Source organism: Anas acuta, chromosome 15 (genome assembly GCF_963932015.1).
Source record: "Anas acuta chromosome 15, bAnaAcu1.1, whole genome shotgun sequence".
Lineage (NCBI taxonomy): Eukaryota > Metazoa > Chordata > Aves > Anseriformes > Anatidae > Anas > Anas acuta.
In genome coordinates, this window is record NC_088993.1 from 3,037,353 (window position 1) to 3,057,005 (window position 19,653).

At 47.6% G+C, this 19,653-nt stretch overlaps 1 protein-coding gene across 5 annotated transcripts; it reads left to right on the forward strand.

The window, feature by feature from the left end:
- Positions 1-505: 505 nt before the first annotated feature.
- On the forward strand, positions 506-14,956 carry ROGDI (rogdi atypical leucine zipper). 5 transcript variants are annotated; one of them, XM_068699198.1, is made up of 11 exons: positions 512-608; positions 2,573-2,644; positions 3,766-3,848; positions 5,138-5,192; positions 6,060-6,140; positions 8,532-8,627; positions 11,382-11,480; positions 11,928-12,041; positions 12,794-12,843; positions 13,377-13,503; positions 14,034-14,956. In XM_068699198.1, the coding sequence occupies exons 1-11, from the start codon at positions 567-569 to the stop codon at positions 14,073-14,075; spliced, it is 861 nt and encodes a 286-aa protein (XP_068555299.1). In that variant the 5' UTR covers positions 512-566; the 3' UTR covers positions 14,076-14,956. The 5 variants fall into 5 exon arrangements, with proteins under 5 accessions (XP_068555302.1, XP_068555299.1, XP_068555304.1 ...); XM_068699201.1 differs by lacking the exon at positions 5,138-5,192 and having other exon boundaries at positions 506-608; XM_068699203.1 differs by lacking the exon at positions 11,928-12,041.
- The last annotated feature ends 4,697 nt before the right edge of the window (positions 14,957-19,653 follow it).

Here is a 19,653-nt window from a genome sequence, read left to right on the forward strand (position 1 = left end):
CTGCTTGCAGGGAGGGCTGTGTACATCCTCCTGAGGAGGAGGGTGAAGGCTCCGTTTTAACAAACAGCTGAGGTCTGTTGGTTCATGGGCTTTGCCGTGATTACAGCTCTGACTTGTGGTGTCTGAGTTGGAGGGATCTTGCTGTGTCGGGAGCGTTCTTCCTTCTAGCAGCCGGGGCTGTTTGAGCATTGCCTCACGGCCTCGGCGCCAGGTCAGGCTTTCCAGGCTGCTGAGGCCGAGCTCCCCGAGCCGAGGCTTTTGCAGGTGCAGGAACGCTGCTTTGTGCTGATCGAGGCCGTGGCTCAAGGTAACGGGCTCGTACTGCTTGCTGCTGGCTATGCTGTGCTTCCGGTACTGCTAAAATTGTTTTTTTTTTTCTTCTTTTTTTTTTAACTTTGCAGTTCTTTGGGCTGTTTACTCGAGCCGCTGTGCCGGCGCTGAGGGCCGCGGGGCAGCCTGAGGCGAGTGCTGGGGGGGCCCCGCGGCTCGGGGCGGGGCGGGGCGGGGGCCGGGCTGAGCGCGGCGCCGCCAGGGGGCGGGGCGGGGAGGGGCGGGCGGGCGGCAGGATGGCGGTGGCCATGGCGAGCGCGGCGGAGCGCGCAGTGCTGGTGAGTGCGGGCGGCGCTGGGGGCTCTGCGGCGGCCCGGGAGCCGGCCGGGGCTCGGCGCTGCCGGGGTTGCTCGTGATCGGCGGGGCCGCCCCCCCCCACGGCTCGGAGCCGGGCCCTGCCTGCGCCCGGGCCGGGGCGCCGCGTGCGGCTGCGGCCGGGTGGGTGCGAGCCCCCCGCCGCCACCGCACCTCTGAGGCGCCGGGACGGGGCCGGCCGGGCAGAGGGGTCCCCGGGGGCCGCGAGGGGGGCGGCGGTGGCCGCGGGGCCGAGGGACCCGGTGCCGGAGGCCGCCGTGTTTACGGGTAAATAAAATAACCGCCAGCCTCGGCCTGCCCGCCGCGGGGGGGCGAGGCCTCGGAGCTGGCGGGCACGGCGGGGCTGCCGGGGGAGGGAGTTTGGGGTTCACCCGGGGTAGGTGGGAAGTCACGGGGTTCAAAACGTGAGAGCGCAGAAAATAAGGTTTTTGTGAAGTGAAGGCGATCTGCAGCGAACGGCCTCAAATCAGGAACGTGTATGGGGGGTGGGGGGGGCCTTACCTGCACACTGGGGGAATGGGAGATGCCGGTAACCACCTGAAGTGCAATAACGTGCCCTGAAGCACCCCTGTGGTGGCAGAGCCGGGAAATGCCTGTGCTTTATCCAAGTCACTTCCCTGCCTTCGGGAACCTCAGGGGGAGCGTTACGGGGAGTGAAGGGGCAGGGGATGTGCGGGGTCAGCGCAATGCCCAGGAACCCCACCAGGGCTGCCAGGGGCAGGAGGGGCGGTGGTGCCGCACTCGGACGGACAGGATCCTACCTGGTGCTGCTGTGTGCACCTCCTTCTGGGTGGACGTGTGTTCAAACACAGAGGGCCTTGTTCTAATCCTGGTTCATACAACTCTTGCATAAGTACATGTAAGTAAATCCATCAGCAGTCATTTTGCGTTTCTCATGGTAAACAGGAGCAGAGAAACCTTAGGCCTGGGGCTTGGATAACTTGGCTTAAAATTCTGTGTTGGCCACAGCTTTCTGACTTTCTGGGGGCACTGTGCTCACTTCATTCCCTTCCAGTACTTTCCACATGGAAAATTTCCCATGTCTTACAAGGCAGCAAGCATAAATTTCTTCTCTATACCTTAATTGCTTCTTTCCCCGCTTTTTCCAATGATTTTCTGAATGGGCTCTTGGGCTTTAGCAGAAATGCTTGGCTGTGTTCTGGGGATCTGTTTTATACAGGCTTTACTGTAGCAGACAGCTGAGCGACGCCTGAGGTGTTGTATCAACAGATACAAACTTGCTTGTTACTGAATTTTGCCCAAATGATGGGAATCTTCAGTCTTTTTCTCCCCTGGACACTTTTTAATTTAGCTTGTTTTATTTTTAGGCTGCTGTTGCTTGGTAAATTGTATTTCAAGGCGGGATTAGGGTGGGGATGTTTTAGTTTTTGTCTTTGTTTCTCAACATCTATTTGGCAATAAGTTAACTTCTCCCAAGTCATACTGTAGTTGTCTCTGATGGTAACTGATAAGAGATCTCCATGTCTTTGTCTCAGTCCACAAGCTTTTAATCTTGTTTTCTCCCTGCATCCTGTTGAGGAGGAGCAGGAGATGTGGTGTCAGCCCAACACAGCAGCTTAAAACAAGGCCTCAGGGTGTGAAGCAGCAGAATCTGAACTTTCATCTGAAACCCACACGCTGTGCTGTCTGTTATCTCCTAATGCTGTGGTTATCGATGCAGTGACTAATACAAATGCTGTTTTGTTAAAGTCAAAACAAAAATGAGGACAACTCACTTGGCTGGGGTGGAAAAGTAGGGAGTAAGGCCTCTGGATACAACTGAGACATCTTTCTTCTACTAGCATGTGATATAAACATCACACACAACAGTATGCTTACAACTTAAATAATTCCATATGTCTGAGATTTATTTCCAGTACTTGGTGAACATTTCTGATGATTCCACTGCTATCTTTCCACAACGTAGGAAGAAGAGTTTAAATGGCTTTTACAAGAAGAGGTCCATGCTGTTCTGAAACAGCTGCAGGATATTTTGAAGGTGAGGGTAACATGCTTAATCTGTTTTTTTGCTGTGGGTTTGTTTGTTGGCTCATCAATGTGAGGAGTGGTGGTAGATTTCTCTTAGAGGGAAAAAAAAAAATTGAGTTGATAGTACACAAAAAGTGCCATCAGGTATGTCCAGTGTTTGCCAGTCCTCTGGTTTTGAGGATTCCCAGTGAAGCTGTTTTCTCTCAGATTGCTCTGTTTTTGACTCTTCGCTGAGAGAACTGCTTAGGAAAACCATGTGGAGGCAGCCAGGCATGTGTGACAAGCGTTTGCCTTAAATGGGAATATTTTCTGGAACAGAGAATGTGGATCTTCATAGAAATTTGTCATGTGAGAGTGGAAAGGAGTATGTTAATCTTAACTATCAAGCTTCTACCTGTGCAGCAACTCGCAGCACATGCCTTCCTCATCTGAACTCCTCCTCCCCTCAGTACGCCACCTTCTCTGCAAGTTCCTGCCCCTTCCAGAGGCGTGAAGTGCGCAGCTGAGCTCAGCCTGTGGCACTTCAGCCAGCCTGAGTATGGGCTGTTCTCAGCTGTGTGTGGGCAGCCATAAGGTGAGCTGGTTAAAGGAGGGAATGCTCACAAGAGCACTGCTCTTCTGCTTGATTGGTCTTCAATAGGCCAAGCCCGTTAACACCCTTATGGTGGGGTAGTGTGCGATGGAAGAGCAGGGGCAAAAATGTGGATGCGAGGGGAGGTTGCCAAATGAGAGAAGAGTGCAGTAGTTCTGACTCAGCATATGGCTTAATAGCAGGTGATGATAACCTGCATTATCTGTACAGAAAGTAACTGTATTGTAGAATTTCTTAGTTCTAAAGGTGAAATGTGGTTAAAAGATAGTCAGCAGCCAGTATAACCAGTCAGGAGGGCTGATCTGCAGGGGCTGATGTGAGAGAGGTCACGGGCAGCCCCTGGGCACATCTGCACTGGCCAAAGTCTCTGTGCTCCTGTCTGCGCTGGGCAAGGCGCTGGAGTCACAGAAGTGGCTGTGCTGTGCCAGGACCCCACCAGCACCTCCCCTCTGCTCCTGCCTCGCATTTCTCCCAGGGCTGCGGGTGGGCCAGGCCTGGTAGGCTCTGGCACTGACCGCTCTGCTTTCTCTCCTGAGCAGGAGGCCTCGCACAGGTTCGCCCTGCCTGCTGGCGGCGCAGAAGGTGCGGCCAAGCAGGAAAGCTTCGTGCTGAGCACAGCGGGGTGAGTGGCTGGCACTGCTGGGTCACAGCTGCTCTGCCGGGCCGCCGAGGGTGGGCGCTGCGTGCCTGGCCTGCACCGTACCAGCATCCGTCCCGGGATCTCCCGGTGCTGCTAAGGGATGCGGTCACCTGAGCGTCTGCAGTAAAGGTCCCTGTGGGGCTACCAGAGCGAAGGAGCTTCCTTCAGCGTGAGAGCTTGCCCTAAGGAAAAACAAACTCTGGTGGCAGGTTCCCTACAAGTCGTAGCTGTGTACCAGGGGCTGCCATAGCCAGACATCTGCAGTTCCCTGCTGAACTCTATAATACAGACATTGACTCCTGACCACGTGCTGATGTGTTGCACCAGTGCACTGTTGTCAGCCGTTCTTGCCAAGGTGTGTTTGTTGGATTCTGGGCTTTGGGAATTGGAGTTACAAGACTTGAGTTCTGCTGTTGACTCAGTTTCTGACAGACCTTGGACAAATCTTGATCTTTGCCTTATCTCCCTAAGATAGCAATCGTAAATCCCTTAGGCACAGAACAAAGTGAGATCTGTGCATAAGCCGCTATAGAAATGCAGTCCTTCTGAAATAGCTGTCCAGTTTTTTATCGTCAGCATAGTCCTCTGTCTGAATACCTGTGCCCTGATGGAGCTTTCAAGCTTGCTGAAAAGTAGCACACCTTAGTTCTTAGAAACAGCATGGTGAGCACTAAAGAAGGGTGCACTGTTACTGCATTGCTTTTGGAAGTTGTGTTCTTCAACTCTTAAAGCATTAAAACTGAGTCCAGTTCTTATTCACTGTTGTTGCAAGGTAGATCTTAAAGTGCTTATCTGAAGAGTTTAATATATTGAAATGTCAGGTATGGCTAAACTAAGTTCTTGATGGCCCAGGTGCTTCAGTCTTCCCCCACTGTTTGCTGTAGATACGAGCCATCTTACTGGACTTTTGGATTATTTTTTTTTTGTTAGCTTTCAGCTCCCATGTGATTCATCTGGTACTGCAGTGTCAGTAATCCATATACTATCTTGTGATGATGCCTTTTAGAGCTGTTTATAACAGCAACCAAATTGTTAGTATTTAATACATGAAATAAGCCTTGTTCAGAACAGAACATAATGTTTTAGGCAGGGCGGGTAGGGCGTGGTGGACTGGGGATCTGGAAGTGTGTGTAGAGTACACCTGCATCCTGGCGGGAGGTGACCTTGACTGGCTGCATGGGATGGGGAGGGACAGTGCACTGCTGGCAGTTTCTGTAGGTGTCTATTGCTTCTTGTGACCTGCATTGCCCAGATCTTTCTTCTCATTTCAGCACAGACCAGGTAAAAGGTGTGTTGACACTGCAGGGAGATGCCCTGTGTCAAGCTGTGAGTACTCCCATGCTTCCTGCTTTGTACCATAAGTCATCCTTACATTTTACAAGTGATCAACAAGTATTCTTTGTCTTCCTTAACAGGCCTTAAATCCTTAATGTTTCAACAACTGTTGAAATTTGTCAAGATCCAGCATCTTGAGCCCTCTTCCTCAATTGTATTGACGTACCACTGCAGTGCCAACTCAGTTTTACCGCAGCTTTGGTGCCAGTTGAACTAGGCAATGAATATGAGATGCCTTTGAGTTATTTATATGATAGCAACCTCTGAGCCACTGTCAAGCTGCCTAGATTTAGGATTCCAACTGTTGAATTCTGTTAAAAACTTCATTGCAGAGCTGACATCTGACTTTGCCTGCATGTGCTGCTCTGCTGTGGTATTGTCTTCAGCAAGGAGGAAGAGCTGCTAGATGAGGCAGTCTGTAGTCTTAACTATGTAAACCTTTGGACTTGCTTGTTTTGCAAAAATTTTACTAGTTTGTCCACAAGAAAGAAGTGTAACTGTCAGGGGTATGTGTTGGTAGTAATACCAACTGATAATAAAATTCCCATGGCAAGTGGTGAAATTGACTTTTCTGGGGTTTCCTCACCTTTATTGCCTGTATTGTTGTACTTTCAAACTTCATCAGGGACCTTCCAAGTTGAGGTGGTACGTCCTGCCTGCCTCTTGATACACTAAATGCCTTTCAGCTTATCCTTGGTATTAACATCTTCCTTGAAGAGGGCTGAGGTTCTGGTTGTGCCAGAACTTCTTTCAGCAGCTTGTCAAGGTGGTGTGGGAGGCAGAACAGAGTGGGACTGGCAGCGTCTGTGTTTGGCTTATGGGGATTGCTTGCTCTTATGTTTTCTTTCTTTCTTCAAGGACGTTAATCTGAAAATGCCCAGAAGTAATCAGCTTCTGCACTTCGCATTTCGGGAAGACAAGCAGTGGAAACTGCAGCAGGTACTGTTAACTTCAGATGTCTAGCCCTTTGCAGAATGTGTGCCCTCCTCGCTTTCAGTGAAGGCTGCATGAAGTCCTGCATTACCTAGTTCCAGTGGTAAAAGCTCAGGGAGGAAACATACATTTAAATTGAGTTATGGTGCTAGGAGAGAGAAGTGGGTTCTGCTTGTTCCTGAAAACCAACAAGCTAAAGGCTGTCGACATCGCAGTCGTGATCCTTTAAAAGGAGTGCCAAGGGTGTGTTTGTCGTACGTGACTAGTTGTAAACTCCAGGCTAGCAGGACAAAGAGCAACTTCAGAGGCTTGGAGCTGTTTCAGTAGCTTGCTTTCGTTGTCTTACAGAAGCGTTTCTTTATGATGAGAACAGATCTCACTGAATTGTGCTCTTGTAGCATAGCTGAATTTCTTCCTTAAGGAGTCGACGGATGTTGAATACTGAATCTCTTCCCCGTTTTGCTGAGAGATCTGTTTCCAGGACCTGATCTAGGGGATGATCTTAAAGACAGTTTCCCACAGTTACTTTGTCATAGCTGAGTAAATTGAAGAAAGGTGTATTCTGTGTGTTTTCCTCTGCCGTAGCCTGGATTTTTCTAGGTGATCAGTGCATTTGTTCCATGAATGCAGTTTGCAATGGCTGTTTTGGCAGTGGAGTGAAAACTACGGGTAACTTTGTAGAAATCTAGAAAATTGTGTGCTTGAATTCTTAATGGCAAATTGAGGTGGGCCTTGTCTTTGAATTGCAAACAATCAAAGTGTAGATGAAGTAAGTTTGTGCCTTACAACAAGGCAAGGGAACTTTTGTGCTAAGGCTGCACAGCCCATATGGTTTTTTGGCTGTCGTGTACCACTGCTCAGCTGATGGGCTTCTGCCAGCTTTTATGCAGAACACCTTTATTTACTTGGAAAAATTGTTGCAACGTTGTTCAGATGTGGAATGTGCATACCTAAAGGACTCTGTGTAGAAGCATTTACTGTGACTCTGGAGATCTTTGTCCTGTCTGAATTGAAAAGGACCATCTCGAATCCTTCATTGCATCTTTCCATAGTGCATGGTGCCAGTTGGCTTCTTCTTTTTCTTTGTGCAAAATAGGTTGAAGTCATAAGTAAGAAACTGTAGTATAGGCACACTTCTGAGGAACACAGGTGCAGGCACAGAAGTTCTTAGTAACTTGATTAGAAAAGACAGCAAATTCAAGGGGAAATACATGTCTTTATAATAGCAGCATGAGCAAGTTTGTCAGCACTGCCAGGAACCGCATAGTTTTTCCAAAAGCATCTGGAAGATGTAAGGGCTGGAGGTGATGGTGTTTAGAGATGTTATAGCCCCGGTACCTGTAGAATCTGTGCAAGCTGTCAGTGGGTTTTACCATCTTTCCTTTCTGTAACCTCCAGTGCAGCAGGACTCTTCTAGTATCTGTGAGCCCATGGTGAGAAGGAACCAGTGACTAGATCTGTGCAAGGGAGGCCACTGCAAATTTGAGCTCAGATCTCATGTTGCAGAGGAGCAGTGTAGATGAATTGAACTACAAATAGCCCAAGCTGTGGTAACCGTCTCCCAGCAGTCACCTGTCATACAAACTTGCCTTTCCATCTATTTCTCCATGTCTTACCTCTTTTTGTTTTTTTCTTTCTTTTGTTGCTTCCCGGAACTGAATACAAGTCAATTTCCTCCTCCTCTGGTTTGCCTTTGTGTGAAAGTGCTGGGCTGCACCTATCAAGCTTGCTTTCATAGTTGTCTCTTGGCTGCAAGCAGTCTTGCTTAAGAGGAACTTGGCTAGCTGTGTCCTGAGTCTGGTCATGTTCCACACAAGGAATGCAGTGGCAGCTTCTTGAGGATGGTGACAACACTCAACCCCAACAAGTACAGGACTCTGGCATGATGCCATAGGCACTGTGGGAGAGACCAATGTTTGCTGCTCATTTCTTCTATTGATACAATTTGTCATTTGTTTTTATCTCTAAGGAATAAATCATCGTGTGTGTTGCTAGACCTGACCACCATATGCCATCAGCAGTGAAAATTCCTACCTGAATAGTCATCATTGGAGTTCTCACAGGATGAGAATGCCTGATGTCACTGTTCCTTTGGGGCAGCAGCAGTATTTTTGCTGACAATTCATGCTGTAGCTTTCAAACTGTTTAGAATCTCCAGTCCTTGGGTGAAGAACTTGGTAATGGATCTGGACAGCACTGGTAGATTTGTGTCGGCAAATGTCTGGTACTCATAGAAAAATGTCCTTAATGTCTGAGAAGTCACCATTTTCTTAGAAATTTTCTTAGAAAAGAAAAAGTCACCATTTTCTTAGGGCCAATGAGATAGAGTAACCTCTGCTTTCTTGCATGTATTATAGACAGTGCTTCTATAATGGTGCTGCATTTGTACCTTTGCAGATACAGGATGCTAGAAACCACGTTAACCAAGCAATTTACCTGCTTATGAAGAGAGATGTAAACTACCACTTCAAAACAGGCTCAGAGGTTCTCAAGGTGAGGAGAAAGCACTCTCTAGTTGAGTTGGAACATACATGTTTCTTTCCTTCATTTATTTTTTGACACTTAATGCACGTTGCTGTCTTGGCTGGAAATGGATTCCTCAGTTGTACCTGGTACATATGTGCCTCAAGGAGTATGAAAAAGCCACATCTTTTAAATCTCTGTATGCACAAGGGCTGCCAAATTTTTACTACCAATCTCCTTTTTAATTTTGGGTGAAGGGGGGGGCGTAATTAGACATCATTTCTAATGCCTTTATCTTAGCAGTCGTGAGTTCTGTAACAGACGTACGTTGATTCTCATGTCTGGAAAAGGAAGTCTTCCTGAATAGAGCATTTGAACTGTGGTGTTCCTAGCAGGATTGGACCAACAATGAGCTGGTTCTGTAGTGCCCTAGTTCATATGTGGTTATGGATGGGGCAGGGGGCCATTCGGTAGTTGCTGTATCTATGATGTGGTAGTGGGGAGAACTAGGGCATAGGTTGTTTTCCTTGAATACCTGCTCTTCAGAAGAGCTCATGATAAATTTGTCAATGCTTCTGTGGCATCAGTAATTCATCTCATCTCTGCTTTTTCTTGTAATGAGTTCTCTATTCAGATGATGTTCTCTCTTCAGTTTGTGGTAACAGTTACACTACATTTGTCATAGAATTGTAGAATCACAGGATGCTTTGGGTTGGAAGAGACCTTAAGGACCATCTGGTTCCAACTCCTCTGCTCTAGGCAGGGACACCTCCCACTAGATCAAGTTGCCCAAAGCCCCATCCAACCTGGCCTTGAATGCTGCCAGGGACGTGGCATCCACAGCTTCTCTGGGCAACCTGTTCCAGTGCCTCACTACCCTCATAGTGAGGAATTTCTTACTAATATCTGATCTCAATCTCTCTTCTTTTGCTTCAAACCATTACCCCTTGTCCCATCACTACACTTCCTGATGAAGAATCCCTCCCTATCTTTCCTACAGGCCCCCTTTAGGTACTTGAAGGCTGCTCTAAGTTCTCCCTGGAGCCTTCTCTTCTCCCGGCTGAACATCCCAGCTTTCTCAGCCTGTCTTCATAGAAGGGATGCTCCAGCCCTCTGATCATCATTGTGGCCCTCTTATGGACCTTCCCCAACAGGTCCATGTCCTCCTTGTGATGGGAGCCCCAGATCTGCATTTGGTATTCCAGGTGGGGTCTCATGAGAGTGGAATAGAGGCATTCACCTCCCTTGTCCTGTAGCTGTACTTCTTTTGATGCAGTCAAGAATACAATTGACTTTCTGGGTTGCAAGTGTGCATTGCCAGCTCATATTCAGTTTCTCACCCACCTATAGTTGCAAGTTTTTCTCCAGAGGGCTGCTGTCAGTCCACTCATTTCCAAGCCTTTATTCATGTTTGGAATTAACTGGACCTGAGTGCAAGAGGTTCAACAGCGCCTGTCCTCTAGTTGGGCTCTTTACCACCTGTACTAGGAAGTTAACCTCAGTGCACACCAGTAGTTTCCTGGATGGCTTGTGGTTTGTTTTGCTGCTTTTCCAGCAGGTGTCTTCGTGGTTGAAATTACCCAGCAGGATCAAGGTCTTGCATGTTTGGTGCTTCCTGGAACTGAAGCAAGAACTCTTCATCAACATCCTCTCGTTGATTGTGTGGACTGTATTAGATGTCAGCCACAGTTCCCTTTGTCTTTATTTTTCACCCAAAAGACTTGTGTATTGTTGTTCTTTAAAGATGGCTCTGTGCAATCAATCTTCTTTTTTTGCATGCAGGACAATTCTTCCACCTTTCCTTCCTTGTCTGTCTCTTCTGAACAGTTTATAGCCATCAGTTGGAACGCTCCAATCATGTGGTTCATCCCACCACGTTTTGTGATAGTAGTCAGGTTGTAGTTTTCCAGCTGGGCAGTGGCTGCCAGTTCTTCCTGTTTGTTACTTATACCATGTGTGTTTGTGTAGAAACGTTTCATTTGGGTCTTAAACTGTCTAACCTTTTTGGCAGAACTTTTTTGGAGGGTTGGGCTAGGGTGTTCCTCGCTACTCTGAGAGGTGTGCTTTTTCTCTCTGTTGCTCATGAGCGTGTAGCTGGATGTTAACTTGCATGGTGCATTGACTTCTGCCCATGCCCCTGTCTCTGACTGGCAAGATAGAGGAGGTGATCTGATCCTCTGTCCCTTTCACTTGTGATCTCAGGACCCTGAAGTCTTGCTTGATCTTGCTCAGGCTGTGCTGTACCATATTGTTGGTACCCATGTGGAAAAGAAGTAGGAAGTGGTGTGTGCCTTTTAGCAATTTTGGCAATCTCTGCAGCATCCTGGACCTTAACTACTGGCAAGTAGCAGACTTCCCTTGACTGCATAACGGGCTGGCAGATGAGTGTCTCAGTGCCTCTCGGTTGGGAGCTACTACTAGCACTTTCCATCTTCTTCTGCAACTTCTGACAGGCATAGCTGGTGCAGTTTCACTGTGTGAGTCCTGCTCTTTGATTTCTTCTGCTGCCAAAGCTTCATATTTGTTACTGGTTGGTATTTTTTGCAGAAATGATTGTCATGGTCTCTTATAACTCATGGCAACAGGTTGACACCTTTTCCAGGGTCTTATCTGTGTCTAGGTGATGTTTTTCTGTCTGCTAGTCTTTGTGGTACTAGCAAGTCCGTTCCCAAGTCCCTAAATCCTGAGCGGAAGGGGTAGTGGTTGTTGCAAAATCCTACAGCCTTGCTATCAAGAGCTATCCAGGGGTCGTCACTCAGCAGTGTACTGTATGTTATCTTACAGCTTATGGATGCTGTGATGTTACAGCTCTCAAGAGCACGGAATCGTCTTACCACTCCAGCCACTCTGACTCTACCAGAAATTGCCTCCAGTGGTCTCACAGTAAGTGCATGGTCAGGATGTTGTGCTACAGCTTGATGAAAGTGAATTTTTGAAACCCCTCCTGAGGCAGAGAAAGGTGAAGGAAGCACAAGCCCTGAGCTCAATGGTTTTGGCTGTTTCGGTATCTTCCTGTGGGAGAGCAGATGACTTGGGCATGAGGACTCTGGTTCTCAGAGAAGTTCTGTTCCCTTCCCTGGAAGGTTGTTCAGGGATGATTTCCCCATATGAATACTGCTCCATCCTATTTTGTCACCAGCACTCATACCAACACAACCTGATCAAGTGCAGCAAGAGGAACAACCATTGCATGTGTGCTGCTCAATCTGTTTCTTTCTTAACATGTCTCTCACTATGGGATAATTGCAGTATAGCTTATAAAAAGCTAGTGATTGCCTAGCATTAGAAATAATGGTCAGTTCACTGTTAAACAACTTATTTTCTTGCCAGAGAATGTTCGCTCCTGCTCTGCCTCCAGACATCCTTGTGAATTTCTACATTAACCTCAATAAGCTGTGCCTGACCATCTACCAACTCCATGTGCTGCAGCCCAGCACAACTAAGGTGATGCTTGCTATCTCTTCAGCCTTGTTTATTTACCCCCTTCTTACTCATCACTATGAGGAGATCACGCTGTTGTTTCGTGCACTATTATAAGCATAAGATAATGCAGAAGTGACTAACTGACACTGTGTCTATGTTTAGATCTGCTCCAGTCAGAGCATTGGCTCTAAATGTAGTTCAGGTCATGGCCACTTAGCCCAAAAGAAAATAATAGTACTCTGAAGAAAATCAGAAACTATTTTTTTTTTGCCAAGTAATGTTTTATCTTACAGTATAGTTTGATAACTGTACATGCTTTTGGAAGGGTATAATTGTAGTAATCCAATTCACATTGAAGTAGCATCTGGGTTTTTTTGAATAGAGTTTTAATGGTTACTTTTCTGCTTCACATGTTGCATTTGAGTCAACTTAATGTCCCCTAAAAACAGAATTAAACCCTTAAGGTTTATGAAATGCAGTCCTTCCACACGGATATTTTTCCTAAAATCAATTTACTATTTTTCTTCTGGTCAGTGGGAACTTACTTTTCTTGTTCTGAAATCGGGATCTTAATTGCACTCAGCTACTATGTAGAATGTGCTTTTTCTGAAGGAGCAAGATGGGATCAACTGGCTTGTATTCAATATGAACGGAATATTCAGGCATATGTATCAGGTGTTTCTTGTCAGGCTACTGTGAATGCAAATAATAAGGTCTTCTAAATGATTAATTTGCTAACTTAAAGTCCCAGTGACCCTTTTCTTCTCCTCTAGAACTTCAAGCCTGCTGGAGGATCCATTCTACACAACCCTGGAGCCATGTTGTAAGTACAATTACTACAAGGCTGTGTATAAGGGATAGGAGGATGCTGAGGATGAGATCCAAATGAGATCTCAAGACAATCCACACACTCTCTGCCATAAAAGGCTACCCCACCACTTCTTCATGGCCTATCGCTTTTGAAGAATTTGTGGCCATCCATGGCAGCACTCTGGTTGTGCAAGCCATCCCACCTTGGAGGTGTGGCTTTTCAGGATTCCAGTCGCTCATAGAGTGCCTTGAGTTTTGCAAGAGATCAGAGCTGTCAGCCAAAATGAACATCAGGCTGTTGGTATTGCCGTCTATGTTTCCTGTGTTATGTCTCTCTGGAAAGTGGCAGCGTTTCTACTTGAACCTTGTTACGTTTTTTTTGTAACTCTGAATCCAGTCAGAGATAAACTGAGAGTTCACATTCTGTAACTTTGCCAGATGCTGTTTTAATCGTAGAAGTCGTTCTGATCCCTTGGGTGAGAATGGAGGACGGTTGAGTTCTGCTTTTGTGCTGTTTTGTGTGAAACTGCTTTTTTTCCTCTCCAGTGAGTTTGGCAACCAGCGGTATGAAGTCAGCCATGTCCATAAAGTGGAATGTGTTGTCCCATGGTTAAACGATGCCCTCGTCTTCTTCACAGTTTCACTGCAGCTTTGCCAGCAACTGAAGGACAAGGTAACACCCTTAGAGAAAGGTCTTTGTTTTTTAACTCTGGATTTTGAGAGGATCTCAGGTTTAAAAATCTGATGTGATGTTAATTTGTGTGAGTGGTACGTGAACTGAAAACAAGCAATGAGTCAGTGCTTCGGATCCTTGGAGCTGGCTGGCAGTAATCTGCGATAAATGCAGCATGGCAAATGTTTGCTGAACAAGGCTGAAAGGAGCAGGTAGAAGCTTTTGTGTTCTCGGTCATGAGATGGATGTTAGGAAACGCCAGGGTGCTGAAGAGGAGGCATGGAGAGGTTCAGTGAACTAGATTGCAGAGGAACAAAGTTCAATTCCAGCTCTGCAGCTGACCTGGCTGCCACCTTGAGCAAGATCAATGTGCTCTGAGCATCTTCAGTGACAACAGCAACAAGTCTGCCCTTTTGCTGTGTAGTGCTGGATAATGCTGTAAAGCTTAATCTTTACATACTCGTTAGATGTTCGTTCTTCTATGGCTGAGGGGATCCAGGAACTTAACTGCTTATCTTCTTGTTTTCCAGATCTCTGTTTTCTCCAGTTACTGGAACTACAAGCCATATTAATTCTCTGTGGATTGTCCAAATGCTTAAGGCACTTCAAGCATCTCCATGTTTGTTTTCCGTTTGCCTGTTGAGTCCAGGTCAATGTGAGAAGTGCTGTGTGGTTTGTTTACCCTGTGGCCCTTTGTAGGGTAGGGTTGATGCGTCTGGAAACACACATCTAGTGGCTTTGTCTGGGACCAGTACGTGAGCAGGGCACCAAGCAATGCAGTGTGGATGGTGGGAGTTCCTGCCTATCTTCTTTCTCATGTGTTTTTTGTGGTTTACACTTTGCAAGCCTAGTCCCTGACAAGGGACAGGGAGCTGTGGAACACTCTCAGTAACTGTATTTACACACAGTGCTGTAACTAACTGCTGGACTGCAAGCTGGTTGGGAAGGGATGAAGTTAGACTAATGCAACATACCACAAAAAAGTGCTGGGCGTGTTTCTCCATGTAGTAAAGTATGTTGCTGTGGCCTCATCCAGTTGCCGTTATGACTAGCTCAGAGCTCTTCTCTCTAATCTGTTCTGGCCATGCCCATGTTATTGTTTCCCCTTTGAGGAAATTCTTATTTGCTACTATTTGAACTGTTTTTTTTCCCCTGGCATCAATGTGATCATTTGTGTTATTTATTTTTCCTAAGCCTTAGTTGAGCCACTTGCTTTTTGGTTTTGTTTCTTTTGGTTTTGATTTTTTCCTGATGTAGTGTATAATTTTCATTTGCCAGCCTTTGAAGCTGCCCTCGTACCTTCAGCACAGTTGTACAGTCTCACATTCTGTCATTAAACTCCAAGTGAGTACCATGTTACCATGATTTGCTGCCTACCTATGAATGCTACAGTATGTAAATCATCCCTCTTGCTATTGATAATTGTGAAATAAAGAACCTCATTCCTGTCATACTTCTGTGGAGTGTCAGTGCTGAGAATGAATGTTGCCAAAAATTCTGTGCTATTTTACAAGTGAATGCTTTAGTTTTGCTTGCTGTTTTATTGCTTGGAGAAGGGAGGACAGTAGCGGTCTCTCAGGGTGGAGCTGTGCAGCCCTTCAAAAGGCCAGGGTTGGTTTGTGTAGCTTCAGCCTGTAGCTCTTAGGCCAGTGCTGTCTGACACCTGAGTACTACCTGAAGCACTTCGCCAAAAATCCCCTGATGGTCGTGTTTGGAAGAAGCTGTAGCTACTGTGGCTGGGCTGGATCAGCACATGGAGCTGATTGTCAGGTGATGAGGAAGCATTGCCTGAATCCAGTTTGACCTATCCAGCCTGTTTTTGATGGCCTTTATTGCTGGAGGACCTTACCCGTGAGCCTACATTTGTACTGAGGAGAAGACTGCAGGCTTATGGTAGTCCCCGCAAGAAATCAGGGGCATTGGGGGCTGTCCTGACAGCATACAGGATCCTGTTGCTTTCCAAGCGCTATCCAGAGTGCCCTGCTCAGAAGGGAGAGAGAGATCACAGAATGGCCATGGTCGGAAGGGACCTCTTGAAGTAATCTGGTCCAACAACCCTGCTGAAGCAGAGCCACTTGCCCAGAGCCATGTCCAGATGTCTTTTGAAAAGTTCCAAGGATGGAGACTAGTAATAGGTACATGTATGTCACATAGGTATGTCACTTCTTTGTTTTTCCTTTATAGATATTTGCTCCAGGCATGTGTGGCCTACTTTGTCTATGACTTCCCTTTCTGTGCCTTTTTTGAGGTCCATGGGAACCTGAGTGGGTTGGTGCCTCCTTGTTACTGCTGCTGCCTCCCTTATCTGAGGACTTGACACCTGGTACTGTGCTTCTCTGATGTGTTAATGCTGCAGGTTGCAGACACAGCTCCTGTAAATAAGTATCAGGCTGTGACCAGGATGGGTACATGTATGCTAGTAATGAAAGGTGTAAAGTAGAGAGGCCTGGATCAGCTAATTCAATAGCAGATGCATTACTGACTCCAGTCCATTATCCTTGTAACTAATGTAACTAACTGTGGTGATGACCCAGGGTATGCATTTACCAGTCCTTGTTCTGTTCCAGACTCTTTTTTTGCTTAGAAAATGATTATACATTTGGAGAACTGCTCACTGTTAACAAGTTCTTGCATTAGAGTATTTTTATAGTTAATCACCTCTCTGGAGCTGCCAGAGCTTCTCTTTAACCCTCCCTGTACGTGGGTGGAGGTTCCTCTTCTAATTCATCCTGGTGTATGAAATCCAATCAATGTTGCCACATCCTTTCCTACTTAGCTTCCTGCCATCAGGGACGTGATGTGAAACCCAGTGTGTTGTTTTCTTCTGATGAAAATGGTCTCCTTTAGAACTGGAGGGCAGGAGTGGGCAGAGAGGAATGGCTGTCCTGATTCCAGCTCTGATGCACAGCAGCTGTGCTGTGAGGCCATGCTTCATCAACCTAACCCTTAAAGCCCAGAGTGGCAGGGATTGGACTCATGTGTCCAGCAACACGAGACTGGATTGCAATTAACTGTATCATAAGGAAATAAAGGAGTCTGGGTCTGGGGTGGGGGTGTGGGGAGAGCTCTGCGTTTGCCTGCATAGACTTGTGTGCTGCTTCTTTCTACTTTGTCAGGAAGAAATTCTGTCCCCAGCAAACCCTGCTGCTAACTAACTCTTTTCTGCCACAGCCCCGTTCTGCTGGAGCAGGGTTTGCAGAGCTCATCTGTTCTCAGAGGTCACCCCACTGGGCTTTCCTGCCCTTTTTCAGAGGCTCCAGACCTCCTGGTCCTACTGCCCGGCTGGGAGCAGCCAGGCAGTACCGGTGGTTCACAATCCCCACAGGGAAATCCCTGTGCGCTGGTGTTGCCAGGGTCTGGCTGGAGGCACCTTGTTCGATTGGAGCAGACCTGAAGGCTCATGGAAGCCAGGGCACCTCTCTACAGCTTTCCCTGCTTGCCTCCACCCAACGTACAACGTGAGGTTCGCATCCCACTGCGCAGTGGCGATGGCCCCCCGGCCACAGTGCTGACCTGACTTCCATTTTTGTGTTCCCCATTATAGGGGGGTTGAAGTACCTGGGCAAATATCTTCTCCGGACCTTGGCTCTCTGCCTTTGAAACTGTTTTTGACGCAGGTTCCACTGAGGCACTTTTTCTAGTACGTGTTGGGATTATTGGTAGCATAAAGTAAGGGGCTAGGCTGGAGGCCCCAATCCAGCTGGTGGGCTCCTGTACCCCCATGTGCATTCTCTTGCAGGGTCAGAGAGCAGCACCCACAGGACATGCTGTAATTTATTTTCTCCTTTCTTGACAATGTTTTCTGCCGTTACTTGTGCTCCATGTTGTTTAGTATTGAGAGGTGCCAAACTAGTTTTGAAATTCAGACCACGGTGCTTGACTTCACTGAGGCCATAAAAATCAATTCCTTAGCAGAACCTTCAACACATTACTGAGAGGTGCAGTAGTGCTGAGGGAATGCTCTGCCGCTCCAACGTTGTGCCACTGCAGGGAAGGTCAACTGTGAGGGCCCACACGGAGTGCTGCATCCAGGGCTGGGGCTCCCAGCACAAGGAGGACATGGACCTGTTGGAGGGTGTTCATAGGAGGGCCACGGAGTTGATCAGAGCAGGGCTGGAGCACCTCTCCTGTGAAGACAGGCTCAGAGAGCTGGGATGTTCAGCCTGGAGAAGAGAAGGCTCCAGGGAGACCTTGGAGCAGCCTTCAAGTACCGAAAGGGGGCCTGTGGGAAAGATAGGGAGGGATTCTTCATCAGGAAGTGTAGTGATGGGACAAGGGGTAATGGTTTTAAACTAAAAGAGGGGAGATTGAGATCAGATATTAGGAAGAAATTCCTCACTATGAGGGTGGTGAGGCAGTTTGCCCAGAGAAGCTGTGGATGCCACATCCCTGACAGTGTTCAAGGCCAGGCTGGTTGGGACTTTGGGCAACCTGATCTAGCGGGTGGCATCCCTGCCCATGGCTGGGGCTTGGAACTGGATGGTCTTCCAGGTCTCTTCTAACACAAACCATTCCATGAATGCTGCTCATACAGAAAATCTAATATTGAGATGTGCTTCTCGTTTTCGCATTAAAAAAAAAAAAATCACGTAAAATTAATTTGCCAGAACAAACCATCCCGGTGGTGCAAGGGGAGGGCAATCAGCATGAGGCAGAGATGCAGGCTGCAGCCACGCTGACCAAGATGCATGGTCTTGCAGTTGTGTGAATTTAGATCAAGATTTGACTCCAGTTTATAAGGGCTGGATGTTCAGCTGCTGGTAACTGTCACAGCCTTCGTTAATGGAGTTGAAAATGGTTTGGGCTTGATTCTTCAGATGCATGGCCCAGAGAGCCGGCGATGCGTGGTGCACCTGTACAGAGGAAGGCGGAGTGGGGCCACAGGCTGCGTTTCGGTTCAGAAGCTGTGTTAGAACAGTTCTGTGCACGGCATTGTGGAAATATGAGCGGCATGATGCCTCCCAGCAGTGTGCACGGGTCTGGTGCTGAAGAGGAGAGGCATCCAGCAGCTCTGCCCGTACGTCAAACTCATATTGCATGGGCACTGTCTCCAGTGTCACCTGGGACAGGCTTCGTGCCTCCCCGTGAAAAGCCCTGCTCTCTAAATGCAGAGGCAGGGATTTTGCTGACGTGTGCCCCAGGTTTGACAGCACTTGTGCTATCTGAAATGACAGCTGGCAAGCTGACCTGGCAGTCAGGTTTTTGCTCCGTGGAGTCACAGACAAGTAAGTGATGTTTCATGCCTGTCTGGTCCCATCTCCTTGATGTTGTTCAGGAGAGGAGGTGGTGCAGAGGCTGATGCTGGGTCATGGTGAGACTCCTGCTTCTGAAGCTGACTTGAATTGGCGGAGCCAATGCCCAGTCCTCGGGGTGTTTGCTCTAGCAGAACTGCTGTACCTCCTCATGTCCCCCGTTTTCACAGCCTCTCTCCTTCCTGGGATGGGGCATGGGGGACATAAACCTTGGTTTGTTCTTCATTTCCAGACGACCATCCCTGCCCGCTTCTTGTAGTGCAGGCAGTGGGGGGAGGCGTTGTGGCAGGGCTCTGTAATGAGCTTCGGGATACAGGTAAGGGCACAGGTTGGTCCCTAGGGACTTCCATTGCTGGGCTGCTGGTTGTGAAAGCTGGGATGGGGTAGTGGCAGTAGAGGAGAGGGATAAATTTGCCCACATGGCTGGCTAGAGGACGGAGTGGATTACAGACAGATAGAAAGTTAGTTGTGGAGGTTGAAAGCTTAAATGGGCAAGAGACAAAAGAATGCATTTATTTGCTGACGGGCTAGGTAGGTACAAACAGACATGAGCAAGAACTTGGTTAAGCAGCTGGTGAAAATGGAGGTGTTATGTCTCACATACCCCTGGGAACAAAAATGACTTGTGGTCCAAGAGGAAGCGGACTCCAAAATGCTGGAGCCAGCGTAGGAGATGCTTGGCACTTTAGCTCCGAAATCACTCAGTGTCTTGCTGAATCCCCTCATCCTGCTTGTTCTGCTCTCTCCTTGCCTTCCTGCTGCTGATTCAACTTTTCTCACTGCCCCAGACCTTCCCTCTTCCCCCTAACATGTTGGGATTGGGACTCCCTCTTGCTGGGCATCCCCAGGAGAGTATGGAGTGCTTTCAGCAGCTGTGATTGTCGAGTGTTAGGAGGTG

Coding starts and splice junctions, on each gene's coding strand:
- ROGDI (XM_068699198.1), top strand. CDS start 567: ATGGCGGTGGCCATGGCGAGCGCGGCGGAGCGCGCAGTGCTG. Junction 2,645..3,765: donor AGCTGCAGGATATTTTGAAG/GTGAGGGTAACA, acceptor TCTCCTGAGCAG/GAGGCCTCGCACAGGTTCGC. Junction 5,193..6,059: donor GAGATGCCCTGTGTCAAGCT/GTGAGTACTCCC, acceptor TCTTTCTTCAAG/GACGTTAATCTGAAAATGCC.